The sequence below is a fragment of the Rhinopithecus roxellana genome, chromosome 18 (assembly GCF_007565055.1).
Source record: "Rhinopithecus roxellana isolate Shanxi Qingling chromosome 18, ASM756505v1, whole genome shotgun sequence".
NCBI classification, from domain to species: domain Eukaryota; kingdom Metazoa; phylum Chordata; class Mammalia; order Primates; family Cercopithecidae; genus Rhinopithecus; species Rhinopithecus roxellana.
The window spans coordinates 70845285-70866638 of record NC_044566.1 but is presented as its reverse complement, the minus strand read 5'-3'; the positions used below and the strand labels follow the sequence as shown (position 1 = coordinate 70866638).

At 48.4% G+C, this 21354-nt stretch overlaps 1 protein-coding gene and 1 long non-coding RNA gene across 2 annotated transcripts in view; one reads left to right on the top strand and one right to left on the bottom strand.

The window, feature by feature from the left end:
- Positions 1 to 716: 716 nt before the first annotated feature.
- Positions 717 to 5868, bottom strand: PDX1 (pancreatic and duodenal homeobox 1). The gene is made up of 2 exons (XM_010362468.2): positions 5384 to 5868; positions 717 to 1732 (listed from the first exon to the last, which is right to left on the bottom strand). The coding sequence occupies exons 1-2, from the start codon at positions 5787 to 5789 to the stop codon at positions 1287 to 1289; spliced, it is 852 nt and encodes a 283-aa protein (XP_010360770.1). The 5' UTR covers positions 5790 to 5868; the 3' UTR covers positions 717 to 1286.
- Positions 5869 to 8587: 2719 nt separating this feature from the next.
- The window catches only part of LOC115894588, a 91819-nt gene continuing 79052 nt past the window's right edge, over positions 8588 to 21354 (top strand). The window contains exon 1 of the long non-coding RNA XR_004054716.1: positions 8588 to 8729. This is a non-coding gene — a long non-coding RNA (uncharacterized LOC115894588). The remainder of the gene's footprint in view (positions 8730 to 21354) is intronic.

Here is a 21354-nt window from a genome sequence, read left to right as displayed (position 1 = left end):
AGAAAGCTTTGAAACAAAGTGAGGAGAATCAGTTTTCATCTCTTCCCATATTATCCGTATTTATTAAGCATTTCCCACAAACAACCTGAACACAAGGCCCACACCTTGAAAAGAAGACAGACCTGGGATGCACAGACCTGTTTGTAAAGAACTGTTTTGTAATTTTAAAATGTTAAATAAGATAACTGAGCTTCCAATCACATACGTTTTCATAATTTCTAAAGATGTGAAAGTCATATTGGCTCATGAATAGTTTGTTTCCAAAGCACTCAAGGCCACTGTGCTTGTCTTCAGCACAGCCTCTACCTTGGAACAGGAATTACATCCACATCCTAAATAGAAAGTTCCAAATATCTTTGGTTTAGTGGTCACCCAGGGGTCCATCTTTCTCCCTCATCCCCAGATCCAGGCCTGTCTCCCCTTGACTTCCCTGCCAGCAGTGTAGAACTGGGGCACAGGGACTGTTGCAGTGCTCCTAAGCCAGCCCTGTCGCTGCTTGCCCTGCCTTGCAAGATGTTCTCTTCCTCAGAAGAAAGGGGTGCAAGTTGTAAGATGTGCAACAGAGAAGTGTGCAGCTAGAGAAGAGGAAGAGGAGGGATAAGAAGGGGAGGTAGAAGGAGGAGGAGGAGAAAGAGATTAGGAAGAAAGAGGAGGAGGAAGAGGAGGGAGAAGGGGGGAGGAAAGGAGAGCAGCAGGAAGAGGAAGAGGAGGGGGAAGAAGATGAGGAGGAGGAAGAGGAGGACTCACTGTATTCCACTGGCATCAATTTCACGGGAACTTTAAAAACTCAAACATTTCCTTTCAATTATTTCTAAACTTAAAGTGGTCGCCCGAGTAAGAATGACTTTGTTTATGGGCAGATGAAGGCATTCGGTCCAGCTCTCCTGCTGTGTGTTGGGGAGACTTCCAATGTGTACGGTACAGTTTCCATTGTCTTTGAAGAGTCGGCTTCTCTAAACAGGTCCCAAGGTGGAGTGCTGTTGGCGGGCAGGGATGTGCGCAACAGCCACAAACAACGCCAATCCTGTATCACTAAAAGAGGGCCCCAATATACAGAAACCAACAGCTCTTTTTCTTTCGGAAGGCCTGCCAGCATCTACCTGCTGGGCCCTAATTAGCACGTGCGCCTGAGAGAGCGGGTTTTCCCCTTTGGTCTAAGGTGGGCCCCGCAATTGACGCCCCATTCAACTGCCAGGGCGGGTGGTCCACGCCCGGGGTCCTCCTAGGCCCTCTGCTCCTCCTCGGCGAGTGGTTGAAGCCGCTCAGCCAGGAGCAGTTCCTGCCTCTCACCGTGGTTCCTGTGGCCGCCGAGGCGCGACGCTGGAGGGCTGTGGCGACGCGCTAAGGCCAGGTGGCAGGCGGCCCTCTCGGGCGGCAACTGGGGCAGCGGGCGGCACAGCACCTCCGGGGGGCGGCGGCGGCGGCAGCGCCAGAAGCTCCTCGCCGGAGGTCACGGCGCAGTCCTGCTCAGGCTCCGCGACCCCGCCACCCCCGACCGCTGTCCCGCCGCCGCGCTTCTTGTCCTCCTCCTTTTTCCACTTCATGCGGCGGTTTTGGAACCAGATCTTGATGTGTCTCTCGGTCAAGTTCAACATCACAGCCAGCTCCACCCGGCGCGGCCGTGAGATGTACTTGTTGAATAGGAACTCCTTCTCCAGCTCTAGCAGCTGTGCGCGCGTGTAGGCCGTGCGCGTCCGCTTGTTCTCCTCCGGCTCCGCCGCGTAGGCGCCGCCTGCGGGCGACACAGGGCGTGAGTGTGGCCCCCGGAGCCCCGCACAGTCCCCACCCACGCAGCCCAACCCCTTCAAGGGGATTAGGGAGTCCTAGCCCTACCAGTTGCTCCTGCCGGAGCCACCGAGCATCCCCTTTCAGCGCCTAGTGTGGGAGCGCGAAGCCCTTCCTTAGTAAAGGAAGCTTTTTTATTGGAGGCCAAACCCGAGTTGGCTCTCGCCGTGAGCCTAAGCTTGGCTCGACCAATGAGTGGTCCTTGAATGCGCTCGTTTAATCGGTGTTAATCAACTGATTGATGTTGATTTAAATGTAGGTAATAGATAGTTAAACCGGCTGGATCCTACCAAAGCAATAAAACGCCTTTAATTCAGGGCTTAAAAAAACCTCCGTCGGTGATCCACAAATGTAAGAAATACATTTCAGATCGTTGTGTAGTTCATACACGGACATTGTAGGTCGAATATACGGTCAAATCTTAAGAACGTAAAACAAACGTTTACCACTTATGATGTTATCTACTGTTTTCCCCACTATCTGCTATTTCTTTTAAAAAATACTAATCTCAACCTAGTAAATTGATTTTATGACCTGCGAATGGGTACAACCTGCAGTCTGAACATCTTTGTGCTAATGGAGACTGTGACACATTTTATTATATCTGACCATGTATTTTCTCTCTATATATTTATATCGTAATTAGTCCCAACCTGACAGCCAGCAAATTCTCCATACTTGTTTTAACTTCAGCGAGACTTCTGCCCTCGAAGCGAAGAGTATATTGTTCTAGGGGTCACGTTGGCTAGAGCAGAAATCTGGCAGCTCCAGACTCTATGCCCTGGATCCCAAATGCCCTCAGAGGTGTTGAGGGGAGACACAGGGGCCCTAGCCCAGCTGCCGAACCGACAGCCCCACGGAGGAGGGGGTAGTGGTGCAGAAACAAGCCTCCCGTGTCTCCAAGATGCAACAGGAAGCCCTGAACAAGGAGGTTGGAGATCCACATTCACTGCCGCTGCGCTCAGCCAGGTCCCAATCTTTTCTTTTCTGTGCAAAATACTGACTGCACCCAGACTGTGGATGCTGACGCGGGAAATTCCACCAAAGCTCTGGGGAGAGACTTGTCTTAGAGCAAAGGCCGGGGACATTTCTCCTGTGAATGTTGGCTAAGCCTTAGGAATTGAAAGGCGAGTGTGTGTGTGTTGGGGGCGGGGTTAATTTCGCGATGGAACCCTACTGGGTTTCCCCCCAGGTCGAGAAAAGGCGCCAGAAGCTGAAGCAGAGGCTCAGACCCTAGTCCAGGGAGAGTCCTACCCCCCGGGGGGCATCCCCAATCTACCTGGCATCCCAGGCCTGGGAGAGAAGCGAGGCGGGCCTTCAATAAACATGTTGAAAGGCTCTCTAAAGTTTTACATTAAACCCACATGTCTCTGGGTTCCTGCTTTAGGCTGCGGGCTTCGTGAAGTCCCTGCCAGAGACTGCTCAGGGAGAGACTGCCCGGGGTGCACTACTCCCGGGGGACCTGTGCCCAGCGCGACGTGACAGGGGTGGAGGTTGAGGACGGTGGGAAAAAGTCAAGGGCGCCGAGCCTGGGCCCTTCCCCAAGGCGCGGGATGAGGCAGTTTAGGTGCCAGCAGGCCAGCGCTGCTGAAGCATTTGGGGGTCAATGTTTTTGAAAACCTCTGTTGTCATTAGCATTCAGATTCGTACTGCCAGTGACAGCCCTTTTGTCACTTCGCTCTTCCAGGGGCAGGTGGGTTTGCAATTTTTGAATTCCGGCTCTATCGAAAGTTTCCCCTAGAGGAACGCGGGGATAGCAGCCGGCCCCAGAGACGGCTTCCTGGAAAAGAGAGGGGAGGTCGGCTCCTTCCCCGAGAGTCGAGCATGCAGCGGGTTAGAGGGCGCCAGCAAAGGCCTGGGGCCAACTCGAGCCCGAGAGTGTCGCCCTAGTTGGGTCCCCCCAACCCAAGCCAAGTCTGCTGATTTGCCTTCTGGTTTTACTTTCTGGCTTCTTGGGTCAGCTTAAGCCCAAGTCCTCCAGAGCAGAGGCATCCCTGCTCGGGTTGGGATAAGGACGTTACTCCACCTCACAAAGCCTCTTTGGGAGACCAGCTGTCGCCCATTTCCTGAGGAAGGCCCAGGCCGGGAGAGCAGGAGCTCTGAGGCCCTAGGAGGCCAGAAGAGAGGCCTGGAGGGGAGGCAGCCCTGGAAGGGAATTGGTTGGGGAATGGGAGCCCCCCACCTTTGTTCGAGGGACTGTCCTCCCGCCTCCTAAGAACCCCGCATTTCCGGAGACTTCAAGGCCTTTCGCCAGGGCCGCGCGAGCTGGGTAAGTTCGCAGAGGCGCCGCGGCAGCTTCTGGCGCCCCTGTCAACTGGGTTTCGCTGGAGATGGGGACGACTGCAGCGCAGTTCAGCCCTCGTCCTGCTTCAGGACCTTCGCCTTAGCGAGAAAGTGAACTAGGAAGAGGGAAGTCCCGCGGACCCCGGGCGAGCTGGGGTCCCCCTCCGTCTCCCGCACAAAGCCCTGCCTGTCTGTGCCTGGTGTCAGTGTCAGGCAGGGCTGGCCGGACCCCGCAGATGGGCGCTGAGGATTCTCGGGGTGCGCTGGGGGACGCCGGCTCGAGCTGTTCCCCCTACTCCCGGCTGCCAGTTGAAAGGAAAAGGCAACTATTTGCGGTGCAGGTGTGACCAGAAGTGGCTGAGGCACGGCAGTGATGACAGTGTGTAGCGGCGACGACACAGGCCGCGCCAGAACTCGCCGCCACAGCGGGGCCGCGAAGGACCCGGGGGCAACTCTGTGGCTCCTGCTCCCGGCTCCGGGAAAGACCTTCTGGTCTCCGCCGGCGCGGAGGGCCGCAGGCACCAGGCCTCTCGCCTCCCCACTGGCTAGGCAGGGAGAGCCCATCTCCTGCAGAATTACTTCCTGGGAAGCAGTGCGGGGAGAGCGCTTCAATTGCTTTCGGTTGGTGAAAAACGAATTCGCTTCTCAGATTGCTCTCCCAGCTGCCAGGCTCTGACGTAGAGAGGCCGGCCTTCAGCCTCGCGGTGCCTTGCCCCTGCCCCTTCCTCTTTACTCCCATCCTGTTTCCCCAGCCAGGGAAGCCGGACACTGCGGGATTGGGTGCAGTTTCCTTTCCCTGCCTGTCTTTCTGCACCTACCTGGCGCCCCCAGATGCCTGCCCTTCCTTAATGAAGCGCGGGAAGTGAGAGGATCCGGGGCTCCGAAGGCGAGCTGGGGCCTGGGTCAGAGGCACCCTTGTCCCTACTCGGCTTCCTCGACGTGCACTACCAAGGAGTCCTGTGTTCCCGGATCCCCTGCTCGAGGAGGATCTATAGTGTCCGAAGCCCTGAGCTGGACTCAGCCTCGGCTCTCTAGGGATGGCGCTGCGGGCGCGGGCTCCTGGGGCGAAGAAGGGCTCAGCGTACAGGGAAGGAAGGAGTTTACGCTCCCAGGAGAGTAGGGTGGGAAAGATGCTTCAAACTGGACCAGAGAAGCGCTGCTGTGAGGGATGGCCTCGTTAACTCCCCGATGTAGTTTAGTCCGACCTGGGATAACCCAAGGTGCCGGAAACAGAGAGAAGGCTCCTGGGAGCTCTTGGAGGTAGGGCGGCCGGGTGAGAACCGGAAAGGAGAAAGGGGTGGGGAGCCAGGCTTACCTGCCCACTGGCCTTTCCACGCATGAGCTTTGGTAGACTTCATCCATGGGAAAGGTAGCTGGACGCGGTTGGGTTCCTCCAGGACGCCCGGCTCGGCTCCCTCCGGGAAGGGCCCGGAGGGCGGATGGGGGAGCGCGAGCTGAGCCGGGAGGTGGTGGTGGAGGTGCGCCACCGCGGGGTCGTCGGCGAGCGGGGGCACCTCGTACGGGGAGATGTCCGGGGGGCTGCCCTGCTCCAGCGCGCCCAGGGCGCCGGGGAACGGGGGTGGCGGCGGCGGCGGGGCCTGGCGGCCCACGTACAGGCACGCAGGGGGGCTGGCGCTGAACTCCGGCGCCGGGCCTCGCTGGAATGCGCATGGGTCCTTGTAAAGCTGCGTGGCCGCGTAGTACTGCTCCTCGCCGTTCATGTCTGCGGCCCGGGCTTGGGCACCGAGAGCCGGGAGTCGGGAGCTGGAGCCGGGGACTTGGCACTGTGCGGCGTTCCCACTCCCGGCGCCACCCCTGCTCACTTTGACAGCACCGCACTGATCTCGGAGGGAACCCACAGCCTGCGGGGACCGGCGGACCGGCCGCCGCGCCATAGGCTCCGCGGGGCCCCACGTGGTTCAGCCAGGGGCCGTGATTGGCCTGGCTGACTGCCCTAAGAGGCGAGGCCAGGTACCCGCGAGCACCTGCTTTCGTTCCAATTTTCTCTCTCAGCTGAGTTTGCTGCACACCCCTGAACGGGGAGCCGGCGGTGCTCTCCAAAGTGGGCGCTCACGAAAACATTAGAATCATTCATTTATAGAAACATTTTCACCGTGGCTTAGACGTTTCTATTTTCCTATTTTCCCACATTTTCTATTATCTTTGATAATGGACATAGTGTGTTTGTTAATTGATATAGTTTACAAGGAGACAGGTTGAGCTTTTATTTTTTTTTAACTGTTGGGGAAAACGATGAAAAAAGTTTGCAGACCCAGCTCTCTAGCTCGGAAGAATTTGATTCTATTTTATTTATGAAGTTTGTTCACAGCCACCAAGGTGTCTGTTAAAAAACACACAAAACCCTGGCATTCGTTGTGTGTTTTTACTTGTGGATGTGCTACAAGTACTGGGGTGTAAACGGTAACTTCTGAAGCATTCACAGAGACTTTTGTAAATTCTTTTTTTTTAATTGAAGGGTATTACAAATTTTGGTTTTGGAAAATTGGGGCCCATTTGGCCAACCCGGAATGTAGCTTCCCAGTACAGCGAGGGGGAAAGACGCGCGCGGCCTTCTTCTTGGGACTGCCAGGCAGGGGCAGGTGTTGGCACGAGGGTTCCAGACCCTTGACCCCTCTCTACGGGCCGGACCCTGGCGGAGTTTGCCAGCGGAGAACACCCCCTCTCTTCTGCTTGCAATTGAAATAAGGCAAGCGGGAGAGGGGGAAGTGGAAGAAGAGTTACCTCTTTAGAAAAAAGAAATAAAAACGCTGCATTTTCCATGATAACGTCTGTGCTTGGCTTCAAGTCATTCGGTAACTTCTGGACATTCTGGGGTCCTGACATAAATAGGGCCACTTTTTCCGCACGCACTGACGCGGATGGATGACCTCCGGGTGGCGGTGGCGTCCAACCCCCGGCCTGGGCATGACCCGCTAGGCCTGGCGGCGGACTAGCCTCTGACCAGGTACTGCCGAAAGGAGGACGTTTCTTGAAACACCACCGAGGGTTTTAGAAAAACTAGACATCTTTGCAGAAACGTCTCAGCAAGAGACAGCATGAACCACAAAGAACCAAGCCAGGGAAAAATCACTGCACTGCCTTTCCTAAACAACGTACCAACATCCAATGACCTTTGAGAGTCGATTTTAATGTATTTCTTCCTACTGGAAATATTTGTATTTTAAGTGCGGGTTGAATGCTCTATTCTGAGTACTCTTTATTTTTATTAAAAGATAAAAAGCTAGTCGGGAATGTGGACTTCTCTGCAGATTCCTTGTGTCACGGGAGGCTGGTGTAGTCTCAGCATTTGCTCCGATGTGTGAGAGCTCATGTGTGTGGCTTTCTGGCCTGTGGCCTCATGTGTGTGGCCCTGATGTGTGGCTCCCTGGCTTGTAGATGCCCTTGCTGTCACCGAAGACAGGCCAAGGGAAGCACGGCGGTGGACAGGGAGAGTTTCGGTGATTTCTTCAGGGAAAAGTGCCACCTGCAGTCTTGGTGGGAGCAGAGAGTGAAAGGCCGTGGGGCCGCGCACCTAATCTCTGTGCGCCCGCGTCAATGAGTCCATTGTCTGCGGCCGCGGAGAACTCTACCCTATCGCCCTGGCCGCGAGTGACCACATCGATCAGGAGGGCAGACTGGAGGGGGTTGCCCGGCCGCGGAGTGTTGACCCTTGGAGATAATCTGCCGAGTCGCCGCGGGTTGACTTGGCGACGCGGTTATGAGGGGACGGCGAGCTCGGCTCAGGACAAAGATCGGCCACTTTTCCCCTCCCCCTCCTCTTCCTCCCCCTTCCCCTCCTCCCTGGGCACCCCCACACCCGCTCTGGACTCAGTCTGCACCCCACTCTCCCTCCTCTGCTCCCCGCCTCGCCCGCCACCCCCGGAGTGTTTACTTTGCACTTCTCAACTAATTGCACATTTCTGTAAATTGGTCTCCATTTCGATGCTTCATTTGCTTCCATTTAATATTTTTGCTCGGCCCTGCAGAAAGAAAAGAGGCTCTCAGCAGAAAGCAATCCGCCCATTGCGGTCTCCGGCTACAACCCGGGTACCCCCGGCAATAGGGGAGGAGGCGGGGAGCGCCGGAGGTGTTCCATGAAGGCATGTTCTCACTTTCACAATTAGCATTTTCTGCTGCCTGTGACCTAATGAAGGGACCCAGGAAACAAAGGTCAAACAACCATTTATTGTTGTTATTATTATTAGAGGAGACAAAGTTATCTGGAATTTTATCACTTACAGCCGTATAAAAAACGTATCCCGGGGAACCCTCCGCTGAGTAACGACGTGTGTTGTACTCCCCTGTAGATCTAGCTTCTGGTATCGTAAAATCGCCGAGTCCATTACAGGCGAAATGCGTTTCCGCTCTGAATCCCCGCTGAAGCCTGTGCCCCCTCCAAGCCGCCTCGCCCACGGCAGGCCTGGCAGCGATACCGAGCCATTAGGCGAGCACCTTCCCGAGCCATTTAACAGCAGCTCTTATGGATAAATAAACAAAAAAGGCTGTAAACCAATTAAAGTGTGGACAGTGAAAAAGTCGTTTATTAGCAGGACGTCCTGATAGTTCTCGCTGATACTGGAGGTCCTCGCCTGCCCTCTTCCCCCTTTCCCTTCACAGAGACGAGGTTTGCACCCGGGAGAACACAGGTTACCTTGTTCTCGGTAAGTGGCTAAGTCTTCCTCAGTGGTTTCAGAGGCATGCTACGGGCTGAATTTGGCTTGGTGATAAGATGTTTTAGCCATTGCATCCCATTATAAATGAAATAAACAGGTGATCCCATTTAATTCCAAGGTAGACATCATGAATGCACATGGAATTTATATTCATTTTATAATTAAATCTCTGTAGAAAATAAAAATTAAATTATTTCTGAGTTGGAAAATTCTGTAAAGCAAACGATGTGATGTGTGGAATGAGAATCCTTCTATAATTGATTGCACTTTTGTTCATCAGCATTTCATTCAATGAGCACTAATGTAGGCAGGTTTTCATTCTCCTAAGTCTAATCAATTTTTCCCTCCTGCTGGTTTATGAATACCCAGACTTGGCCTGGTGCAGTGGCTCATGCCTGTAATCCCAGCACTTTGGGAGGCCAAGACGGAGGGATCACGAGATTAGGAAATCTCGAGACCATTCTGCCTAACACGGTGAAACCCCGTCTCTACTAAAAATACAAAAAAAATTAACTGGGCATGGTGGCGAGTGCCTGTAGACCCAGCTACTCGGGAGGCGGAGGCAGGAGAATGGCTTGAACCTGGGAGGCGGAACTTGCAGTGAACCGATCGCGCCACTGCACTCCAGCCTGGGCGACAGGGCGAGACTCTGTCTCAAAAAATAAAATAAAATAAAATAAAACAAATAAAACAATAAATAAATACCCAGAATTTGGTATCCAGGTCTGAGAGGGACCAGGAAAACCCAGCTTGAGTTGTGGGTTTGGAGAGAGGAAAGGACCTCAGACTTTGAATGAAGGTTTTCCAAGATTCGTAGGGCTAAGCAATCTAGTGAAAATAAGCGGAGAGCTGAAATTATTTTCCGGATGATTCAGTGCTCCCTGAACTGTACAGATAAAAGCAGCTTAAAAACAGAATTTAATTGGGTAATTGTCTTATTCCATACCTAGTTAGCCCTCTCTGGTGTGAAAGGAGTAGAGGGGCAGGAGCGGGTTGCTCCGTGTGCCCCAGTACTGTCTGCTGCTGCCTCCAACCACTGCTCAACGCTTCCTCCCCTGGGAGTGGGGCCCCCAGACATGAGCTCTTTCCACTTTTGCTTTAATCCTTCCGTGGCCCTCTGTTCACTCTGCTGATGAAAGGAAAATTATGAAAGGACGTCGAGGCTCCAAAGGATCTGAGGTCAGCTGTTGCTTCCCACTCCTGGTGCTCCCAGTGGCCCACCCACTACAGCTCTGGACTCACCCCTTTAGTTGTCTCATCTCTGGTTGTACCTTCCAGATGTGCAGTCTCCAGAAATCCTTGCTGCTTCCCTTCTGAGCTTAGTCCTGGGTAACCAGTTCCTTATTCCACACAGTTCCTTTTCTTTGCCTTCCACCTCCTCCTCCCATCACCATTTCCTATGACTAATCCTTTGTTCTCCTAGGAGCCTCTCCTTACCTCCAGGTTCCTGCTGCAGCCCAAAGAAGGCTTGACCCACACTATCCTCTAATCTCCTTTCTCAACCTTCCTACATTTCACATGGTTTATGGTTTGAAGGACCCAGATTTTTGGTAACATGTACTGATCAAATGCCTGTAGATCTCTTACTGTGCACCTGCCTGCACGCTCTTTGAGTGACCAAAACTCATTGGTAGAAGTACGCTCTGGCTTTGGTGGGCCACAGAAAGGTCAGGAGCTGCATACTCCTGTCCTCTACACCAGGTTTTGTTCTGCACAAGCTGTGTGTCCCTTGCTAAGTTATATGACTTCACTAAGCTTCCCTGTCCTTATTTGTAAAATGGAAATAATAGCACTGTCCCATAAGCTGGCCCCGTTGCATATAGTAATCATAATGGCAAACGCATGGAACCAGGCATTGTTCAAGTATTTTCCAACATTAACCCCATGAGCCAGTTACTGTCATCCCATTTTCCACTGGAGAAAATTGAGGCCCAGTGATGTTACTTGCCCAGAATCATATAGCTAGTAAATGGCAGAGCCTAGATCCAAGCAGAGATGATGTGGCTTTTTCTTTTCTTTTCTTTCTTTTTTTTTTTTGACAGAGTTTTGCTCTGTTGCCCAAACTGGAGTGCAATGGCGTGATCTTGGCTCACTGCAACCTCCACCTCCTGGGTTCAAGTGATTCTCCTGCCTCAGAAGTAGGTCGGGTTGCAGACATGTGCCACTATGCCTGGCTAATGTTGTATTTTTAGTAGAGATGAGTTTTCACCATGTTGGTCAGCCTGGTCTTGAACTCCTGACTTCAAGTGATCTGCCCGCCTCAGCCTCCCAAAGTACTGTACTGGGATTACAGACGTGAGCCGCCAGGCCTGGCTGTTTTTTTTGTTTGTTTTTTTTTGTTTTGTTTTTTTGAGACTGAGTCTTGCTCTGTCGCCTAGGCTGGAACGCAGTGGCATGATCTCGGCTCACTGCAGCCTCTGCCTCTGGGGTTCAAGCGATTCTCCTGTCTCAACCTCTCTAGTAGCTAGGATTACAGGCACACACCACCATGCCCGGCTAATTTTTGTATTGTTAGTAGAGACAGGGTTTTGCCTGTTGGCCAGACTGGTCTCAAAGTCCTGACCTCAAGTTATCTGCCCAACTCAGCCTCCCAAAGTGCTGGGATTACAGGTGTAAGCCACCACACCTGGCCTTGATGTGTCCTTAAAATCCATTCTGTTGGCTGTGACACTATACGATCTTACTGTATAGTAGGCACTCAAAAAAATGTTTTTTATTGTTTTTGTGAGAATTCAATGAGACAAAACATCTAACGTTCTTGGCACTTTGAAAGCATTCAATAAATGGTCATCTCTTCCTTTCTCCCCCAGCATTGCTTTTAATGTGCATATAAGCATTGAACTATTGGCTATTACTGCATCCAGAAGAATGGCAGACTATCACCATGAGCTGATGTCTAAAGATATTTCCAGATGGGTAGACCTGGAAAGGTATATTCAGGAACACTGGGAGGAAGTACTTAGTAGGTATATTACTCAGTGTTTTAGGGGAACGTGCCCCCAAGTACAGTCCTGCTTAAAAGGGGTGGAGGAGGGGGATTGCTGGAGGACCCTCATGTAGCCATCAGCACACCACAGAGACTCTACAGGCGTGGAGAAGGGGCAGGGCCTTCTTTTTCACAGTCAGGAAAGCCAGAAGAAAGACTTGAGTGGGTGAACTAGTCACAACTCAAAATGCTTTAGCTAGCCCAGTAGGTGTGGAACCCAGCATCTAAGTAGTGTGTTCTGGCCCGAGGCCACTCTCCTAGCATTGTTTGTGGTTCTTGCATTCTTGGGTTGGAGATGAAGCTGTCATCATAAACTCAGAGGAAACCTTAAACTGCCTGGGGAGGGAAGGGAGTCATTCTAGTCTCTAGGCCAGAGCAGAGCTGGAATCCTGCCCCATTCCTCCTTTTTTTCACATCAGAAAAAGGGTCTTGGTTAACCCTGGTTGTCTTTGTGAGGGTGCAGGAACACTACCGTCAAAGTGATTCCTCTGTGTGTCCCCCCAAATCAAGATCCACATACAAATGTTAAAATTAGAAATTGATGGGGTTAAGATGGGAGAGTCAATGCTAAACTCAGAGCAGCACGAGTGAAGCCTTCTGTTTTGACAGCCTAGGCCAGGTCCACCGCCTCCCTTGCAAAGATTAAAGTAAAAGACTGACTGTGGTCTCAACTTTATCAAATTTTCCTATTAGGAATTCTTCTTATGGTAGTTATCTCTTAGCAGTGTATTGTTGTGCACAGAGACACAGTATTTGAATACATTTATTTTTTATATTTTCTCCAGTTACATATTGCAACACATTTACCTTTAGGCAAATCTCAGAAAAAGACAAACTCTTACTAATCAATGAAGTAACATGGATTTATAGGGAAGTGTGATTCATGAACTGTGTATATCAAGAATTAGTGGGATGCTTATAAAATGAAAATATCTGAGCCCAACCCCAGATCTTCTGAATAACGATATGGGGGTGAGTGAGACTGGGGAGTCTGCATTTTAAACACATACATAGTTATTCTTTTTTTTTTTTTTTTTTGACAAAGTCTCACTCTGTTGCCTAAGCTGGAGTGCAGTGCACGATCTTGGTTCACTGCAACCTTCTCCTCCCGGGTTCAAGCGACTCTCCTGCCTCAGCCTCCTGAGCAGCTGGGACTATAGGCACGCGCCACCACGCCTGGCTAATTTTTTTTTGTATTTTTTGGTAGAGATGGGGTTTCACTATGTTGGCCAGGCTGGTCTTGAACTCCTGATCTCTTGATCTGCCTGCCTTGGCCTCCCAAAGTGCTGGGATTACAGGCGTGAGCCACTGCGCCTGGCCACAGTCGTTCTTATGAACATTATAAATTAAGAACAATAGACACGTCAAGTATAATTTATTATATACAGATTCATATACTCTCTTAAAGAACACATGAAGGATGCACATTCAAATAAAAATATACCTTGCATCATGAGGTTATGGTGAGGTTGAAATAAAGAAACCTTAGAAAAATGCCTAAGTCAGTGCAGAAAGCAGAAGTTCAATAGATGTTATTTTAACCCCTGTATGGACAAGGTGCTTATCAATCCTCAACATTCTCATAGGTTTGCCTTTCTCTCTTAGACATCGCCCATTTTAAAATTTTATTTATCTTCTTAATTGAGACAGGGTTTCCCTCTGCCACCCAGGCTGGAATGCAGTGGCACAATCTTACCTCACTACAGCCTCAATCTCCTGGGCTCAAACAATCTTCTCTCCTCAGCCTGCGGAGTAGCTGGGACTACAGGCATGTTCCACCATGGCTGGCTAACTTTTTCTTTTTTTTGGTAAAGACAAGGTCTTGCTATGTTGTCCAGGCTGGTCTTGAACTCCTGGCCTCAAGCGATCCTCCCACCTAGGCCTCCTAAGTGCTAGGATTACAGGCATAAGCCACCCTGTTCACCATCCATTCTCTGTGACTAAGTATTAAGGGAGGATCAGCATGATCTTCCTTTGCTATTGTGTTTACTTGGACTGAGCTCTTTAGAAACAGCGGGACTCTCCTTGAGATGTTAGTGTGGCTCCAACATGGGCTCTGTGAACCTGAGCTGAGCATTTCCAGTCACATAAGGACAAATAAAGGAAGGCAATAAAAGCAAAGCAAATTGATTCATCTCCAGGCAGTACCATTAACTTGTGTCTTAATGCAATGCTCTGTCTACACTGAACATGACCAAATAGCTTCCTTTAAAGGTAAATGAATTTTATATAATTTGCAGCTAATTCCATTTAATTCTGCCCACATGAGCATGTGATAAGGGAATGTTAAACTGGTTAACAACAACAGGCTAAAAGGGGCGTTCAGGAGGAGCCAATATTTGATTTCCAAGTGCTGTGGCTCAACTCTGAGAAATCCAGATTACTATGAGTGTGTTGGTTTCTTGGTTATTTGCTTTCTGTTCTCCTAGCTCCTGAGTAAAGGGCAGCGAGAAAACACTAGGATCCCATCTGTCACAATGAGGCTAGTTACAACAACAGCAACTACTCTTTTTTCTTTTTTCATAAAAATCACTCCTGGTCTGACAAATTCCCTTTGGACTGCAGGGAATCAGGAAGAGTAAAAATACTAGAATCAATAACAACTTTGTTATCTAGTAACTTAAACAACCCTTGCCTGCTGGGATGGCAGAACAGGCTTTCTTATCTTGGAAACAGGGAAACTTTCTGGATAGCAAATTATTTTTCACCAAATGTTTCTAACTGTGTTAGGTTCCTAGAGAAAGTGCCTAAGGTAGGAACCATGCAAAATCGTAATCACTTAGACATGTTATTTTAAAACATGGGAAAGAATTAGGTCTTTAAACCTAATACATATTGTTTCCTCTTTCTATTCAATAGAATGTCAGCTGGGCACGGTTGCTCACGCCTGTAATCCCAGCACTTTGGGAGGCCGAGGTGGGTGGATCACTTGAAGTCTGGAGTTTGAGACCAGCCTGGCCAACATGGTGAAACCCCATCTCTACTAAAAGTACAAAAATTAGCCGGGCCTGGTGGCGTGCACCTGTAATCCCAGCTACTGGGGAGGTTGAGGCAGAAGAATCGATTGAACCTGGGAGGTGGAGGTTGTAGTAAGCCGCACTCCAGCCTGGACGATAGAGTGAGACCCTGTCTCTCTCTCTCTCTCTCTCTCTCTCTCTCTCTCTCTGTCTCTCTCTCTCTCACACACACACACACACACACAAACAAGTCAACAGTTGTATAATTATTTGAATACTGAAAACTTTGGGAAGTTCTTATTAAATGTCTGGATCAGCTGGTCAACTTGATCTTCCTTCTTGTATCTGCGCTTGCCCCATGCTGTGCTCTCCTGAGAGCCTTCATCATTTGCATTGCGGTCTTGAGAGTCAGGAAAGCTCTCCACTGAACAATCTACCTAAAAAGCAGCAGGGAGTGGGCCGCATTTGATTTGGGTGTTGCACACTTATTTCTTTGCATGTTAGTAGTGATGATTTAGTTCAAGAGCTATGAAATATGCTTTATTTTGAAGAGAGCCATCTCTCCTATAGTGCGGCTGCATGCAACAGCAACTAACTACGTTATGCACACACCCGCCAAAGAGATTATTGTGACCCGATTCATTTAGATAATTGAAGGGAAAGTAGAGGCTGAGAAGCTTTAAGGATCAAATTTGTCTTTACTGCTCCAATTTGCCCCTGTGGTTGTCAATTGTATGCTGAGCTTTCAGTACAAACCCTATCATTTTGTCAGAGGTGTTTGAACCACAGCAACTCCATTTTGAATAGGGCCTGGGTAAAATGAGGCTGAGACCTACTGAGCTGAATTCCCAGGAGGTTAAGGCATTCTTAGTCACAGGATGAGATAGGAGGTCGGGACAAGACACAGGTTCTAAAGACCTTGCTGGTAAAACAGGTTGCAGGAAAAAAGCCAGCCAAAACCCACCAAAACCAAGATGGTGACAGCAGTGACCTCGGGTCATCCTCACTGCTACACTCCCACCAGCGCCATGACAGTTTACAAATGCCACGACAACATTAGGAAGTTACTCTACATGGCCTAAAAAGGGGAGGCATGAATAATCCACCCCTTGTTAGCAGATAATCAAGAAACAACCATAAAAATGGGCAAACATGGGCAACCAGCAGCCCTCAGGGCTGCTCGGTCTATGGAGTAGCCCTTCTTTTATTCTTTTACTTTCCTAATAAACTTGCTTTTCACTTTACTCTATGGATCACCCTGAATTTTTTCTTGTGCAAGATCCAAGAACCCTCTCTTGGGGTCTGTATCGGGACCCATTTCTGGTAACAATTTCACATTAACACCTCATAGATGTATCTTTAAAGTCAGCACAGGCAGCTGTATATAATATCTACAATATATTCCATATATTCAAAATTAAATAGTATTATCTTTGTTTCCTAGATTTTATGGCCAGCCTACATATGTAAACTGACCTAATTTCTATTGGTTTTTCTTGGGAAAGAAGCATACATGGAACTAAAATTCAATTTAGGGGAAGAAATTTTTTTTTCTTTTTCTACCAGTGGTGTATTGTAAAACACAATCAATCAGTGTTGTCTACTTAATTTGCAAAGCAATTTGTTAGACTCTGCCAACATGGTCACAGTCAAACCTTGAAGTTTCTAAAAGTTAGAGATTGCCATGAATCCAGATAAACAGCAGTGTTTTCTTACCTTCCCAGCAAATTGTGACAGGTGATAACAAAAAGGCAAACAAAAGTCTCTAACCCCTAGCCTGGTGTAATCTGTCTCCTGCCCTGTACTTACACAGAATTGGGATTTTTCTCAAGAAAGTAGAGTGACATTATTTACCTTTTTGTATTTATATGACTGGTAGCCAAATTTAAACATAGTACCTAGCGAAATTCAGGAAGGAAAAGTACTGGGAAACATTAGAATTTTCCCCTCTTCCCCTGCTGTGTTTCCTTATGAACCTCTTCCCTGCAAACCCTAGGTCATTTTTTAAGAGAAAACTGATCTTATGCCGTCTACTGTTTATAACAGTCTAGGATTTTGGTTTTGATTATTGCTTGATATGAGGAGGGAAAAGAACTGGAGATGGTTTCTGCATATTTCACCTGAAGAAACAATTTGACAAAGTTGATGGTGTTTCAAGAGAGTTTTTTTCAGTATGTTCAGTGAAGAGCAGTGGAGAGGTCTTGAAAACTGGATAGCCACATGGCCTGACCTGTTCCTCATTCTCATGTAATCCAAACTCCATTGTTCTACAAAGACATACTCAAAAAGAATCAGTTTTGTTCAACTTCTAAGAAAATCAGTAATTAGAGCAGTATAAATAACTAGCACCTCAGCACCAAATTTTGCATGAAACCCTTACATCTGTCCAGTTCCTAGGTGTTTCACAAATTTTATCTCCTTTCTCTTGCTCTCTGCATCCACACGGAGCCTTGCAGCACATCTTCAGTTTAAGCCAAGGAGTCATTATAGTTCTTCCTCATTTGGTGCCTTGCAGAAATGCATTTTTTCCCAACAGATGAGCAAAGGTATGGGTGGCTCTCCATATCCCCCAGGGGATTGGTTCCAGGACCCTATCCCACTCCCCCAAAACACCAAAATCCGAGCATTCACAGATTGAAAAGGTCAGCTCGGCTCTCTGTATCCTCCACTTCCGCATCCTTGGATCCAACCAACCGCAGATTGAAAATAATGTGATTGGTTGGATCCCCCCAGTGCAGAACCTGCAGATGCGGAAGGTCAACTGTACAGAAGTTACAGTTTTGACTTCGTTGTTTTAGTTAAGCAGCTCTTTGAGGTTATAATGAATGCTATGAATCATTTCTCCAGAAAAACATATACTTGTGTGAGTACCCAATATTCTGCATGAGATTTTGGGAAATTCATACCCCCCACCCTCCCTTCCACAGTTCGTCTATCACCTGGAACTAGTCTGTGCCTACCTTGTACTTTTCATCTCTACTTGTGAATTTTTGGTTGCTGCTACTGTGCACTCTCTGGAACTTTATAACAGTCGCTCCCTTGTAAATATTCACAAGGATCATTGTTTGTTTATTGGATTGGGGATATTCGTGCTGTACACAGGGGACTTATATGTTGGATAATTATCGCTCAGTTTTCTTACTGTAATCACCTGCTCCACAAGGGTAATAAACATACCAAAGGTCAAATAGTGAGTTTGGAAGATATGAAATAATAATTCTAAGATTAATTAGAAATTCATAGACTTACAGATGCTTTGAACTGTGACATTGATCTGTTGCCATAAATGGTAGTTTGGCTTAAGATTGTTTTTTCCTTCCTCCCCTTGTCTAAATATCTACTCTGTGCCAGGCACTGTTGCCAGGCTTTGGAGATTTAGGAGAATCAGACATGATTTTTACCCTGTGGGCCTTAGATTCTAGTAATGGGAAAAAGAGTGCACACATACACACACACAGACATACCCCCCACAAAACACACCACACATGCACCACACACACAACATACACATCACACAGACACCACACACACAACACACACAGCACACACCACACACCACACATACACCACACACAACACACACACAAAACACACGCACGGCACATACAACGCATATACAACACACACCACACACCACACAAAACACACACCACACACATACACACACCACACACACCACACAAAATACACATGCATCACATGCCACACACAACACACACGCACGCACATGCATACAGTAAAAAAACTCTAGATGCTCCTAAAGTGTGGCCCTTCCACCTCTGATTGGAAGCTGGTGAGCACGTTACTCACACAGAGGCAGTCTGTCTCCCTTGTGGCCCAGGTTCCAGTTGTTTCCTGAAAGCAGCGAGGGTATGGTAGGGCTTCATCACACACTCACAGTTTGACTTTGGACTTTTAGCTGACCTGTGTTTCAGTTTCTCATCTACTGAATGACAGTGTGGTAAGTGGGTAAAGGGATGGTCTCTGAAGCTGGCCTGTCCTGGCTTGAATCTTGGCATCACCATTTATTAGTTGTGTGGCCTTGGGGAGGTTTCCTTAACAGAGTTGTTGGACTTTGTTTGGTCTTGGGGATGTTTCCTGACCTCTTCATGCTTCTGTTTCCTCCTCTGTAAAGTGGGGGTAAAGAAATGTCTTCCAGCCGGGTGTCATGGCTCTTGCCTGTAATCCCAGCATTTTGGGAGGCAAAGGTGGGAGGATCCCTTGACCCTGAAAGTTCAAGACCAGCCTGGGCAACATAGCAAGGCCTCTGTCTCTACTTTAAAAAAAAAAATTGGCTGGGCACAGTGGCTCACACCTGTAATCCCAGCACTTTGGGAGACCGAGGCGGGCAGATCACAAGGTCAGGAGATCGAGACCATCCTGGCTAACATGGTGAAACCCCGTCTCTACTAAAAATACAAAAAATTAGCTGGGTGTGGCGGCAGGCGCCTGTAGTCCCAGCTACTCGGGAGGCTGAAGCAGGAGAATTGCGTGAACCTGGGAGGCGGAGGTTGCAGTGAGCCGAGATGACACCACTGCACTCCAACCTGGGCAACAGATGGAGACTCCATCTCAAAAAAAAAAAAAAGAAAAAAAATTCGCCAAAAAAAAAAAAAAATTTCACTTGGTGCAGTGGTGTGCACCTGTGATTCTAGTTACTTGGGAGGCTAAGGCAGGAGGCTCCCTTGAGCCCAGGAGGTAGAGGCTGCCATGAACTGTGATCGTACCACTGTATTCCAGCCTGGATGACAGAACAAGACCTTGTCTCAAAAAACAGACAGAAATATCTTCTACATAGAGCCATACTCCATGAGTTAATATGTGAAAAGTGCTTTGAAAAGAACATGTCTAGCACCATGCCAAACTCTTCATTTATTCACATTGGACAAATCTTTATGTAACACCTATTCTGTGCTAGGGATAGGGGATGCCACGGTAAAGAGGTCATTTCTGTTTTAAAGACACATCTCATCTAGTGACAGAGTCAGACAACCGGAGAGGAAACTTAAATGCAACAAGCTGATCTCTGTGGCAGAGGAAATGGAGGCTATGATGGAACACCGTGGCAAGGGTGCACCCCCTAATCCTGGAGTGCTTTCCTTCCTGCTTCATTAATTCCCTAGCCTTCAGCTCCTTTAGGATTTTCCTCAGAGAGGTGTTTTTCTTTTTAAACAATTAAAAAAAATTTTAATATGGTTAAAAAGACAAAGTTTATCATTGTAACCATTTCTAAGCATGTAGTTCAGCAGTGTTAAGTGTATGCACATTGTTGTGTAACCAGTCTCCGGAACTCTTTTCCTCTTGTAAAACTGAAACTCTGTACTCATTAAACCACAGCTCCCATTCTCCCTTCCCCCAATCTCCTGGCAACTACCTCGCAGGATTTTATAACTTTCACACATGTTCTTTATCACATTGATTTCTCTCATGGGTTGCATCTGGTTGGAGACTTCCCTCTGGAATAATGTGCCTTTTCCCTTCCTGTGGCTACTGCTATTTTCTGGAATCCTATGAAATAATGAACTCTGTATCTTCTAGAAAATAAATTGCAGTAAATTGAGCAGTGTTCTAGGAACAGGCATGTTGATCCCAGGGCTGATGGCATTGGTTGAGTGCTCACTGCTTGCCAATCCCTGTGCTCATCTACGAGGAGGACACTAAGGGGCTGGGAGGCAGCAAGAAAGGCTCTGTTTCATATAAGTTACAAGAAAACGAGAGTGAGGAAGCACACACATACACGTACACACGTCTTAGAAATATTCACATCAACACCCAACTTGTGCACATCAAGTGTGTCTAAGAGGAGAAGGCAATGCTTTATGAATAGGAATATGGCTTTAGGAGTAGGAATTATTGACATGAAATATTGACCAGCACTATTTGAGAGAATAAGCTAGAGGCTGTTCAGAGGCTGTTGGCATAGCTGAGGTATGAAAACATGTAGCCTAGACTCATCATGGAAATGGAGAAAAGGGGAAAATCCAGGATTTAGTAGGAAGAGACTAAGGGACTTGGCGACCAGTTGGATAGGAAGCAGAGGAAAAGATGTAGGAGATGAGAACCAGTGTTACTTGATAGCTGACTTTGTGCTGGGCCCTGCTCTGGGTCATCGACCCTTAGGATCTCATTGATATTCCATAGCATTCCTGAGTTAGGGACTCTCAACTCCATTTTACTATTGAAGAAGCAGAGGTTCAGAAAGGTTGATTAGCTTGGCCAAAGTCATCTGATGAGTAGCTGGTTGAGTCATATATTACCCAGAATCTGTCTGACTCTGGAACACATGCTCTTTTATTACTTAAGTGGCCTCAAGGTTGCTAGCCTGGTAGACTGATATGTGGACAGTAGAGGCAGTGTTGATAGAGGGGGCCAGTTGTCAGGGTAAGGTCATGATTAGTCCTACTTGAATATGCTGAGTTTGCAATGCAGGTGAGCAGTGTAAATCCAAGAGGCTCAGGGGCACTTGGAAAGGAAGGACTAGGGGAGAGAACACAGGGCAGGGCTTGTAGACAGCGAAGTGTTGATTCTCTCATTGAAAGAATAAGTGCAAAAAGAAAAGAGAGTGTGATGGTTAATACTGAGTGTCAACTTGATTGGATTGAAGGATGCAAAGTATTGATCCTGGGTGTGTCTGTGAGGGTGTTGCCAAAGGAGATTAACATTTGAGTCA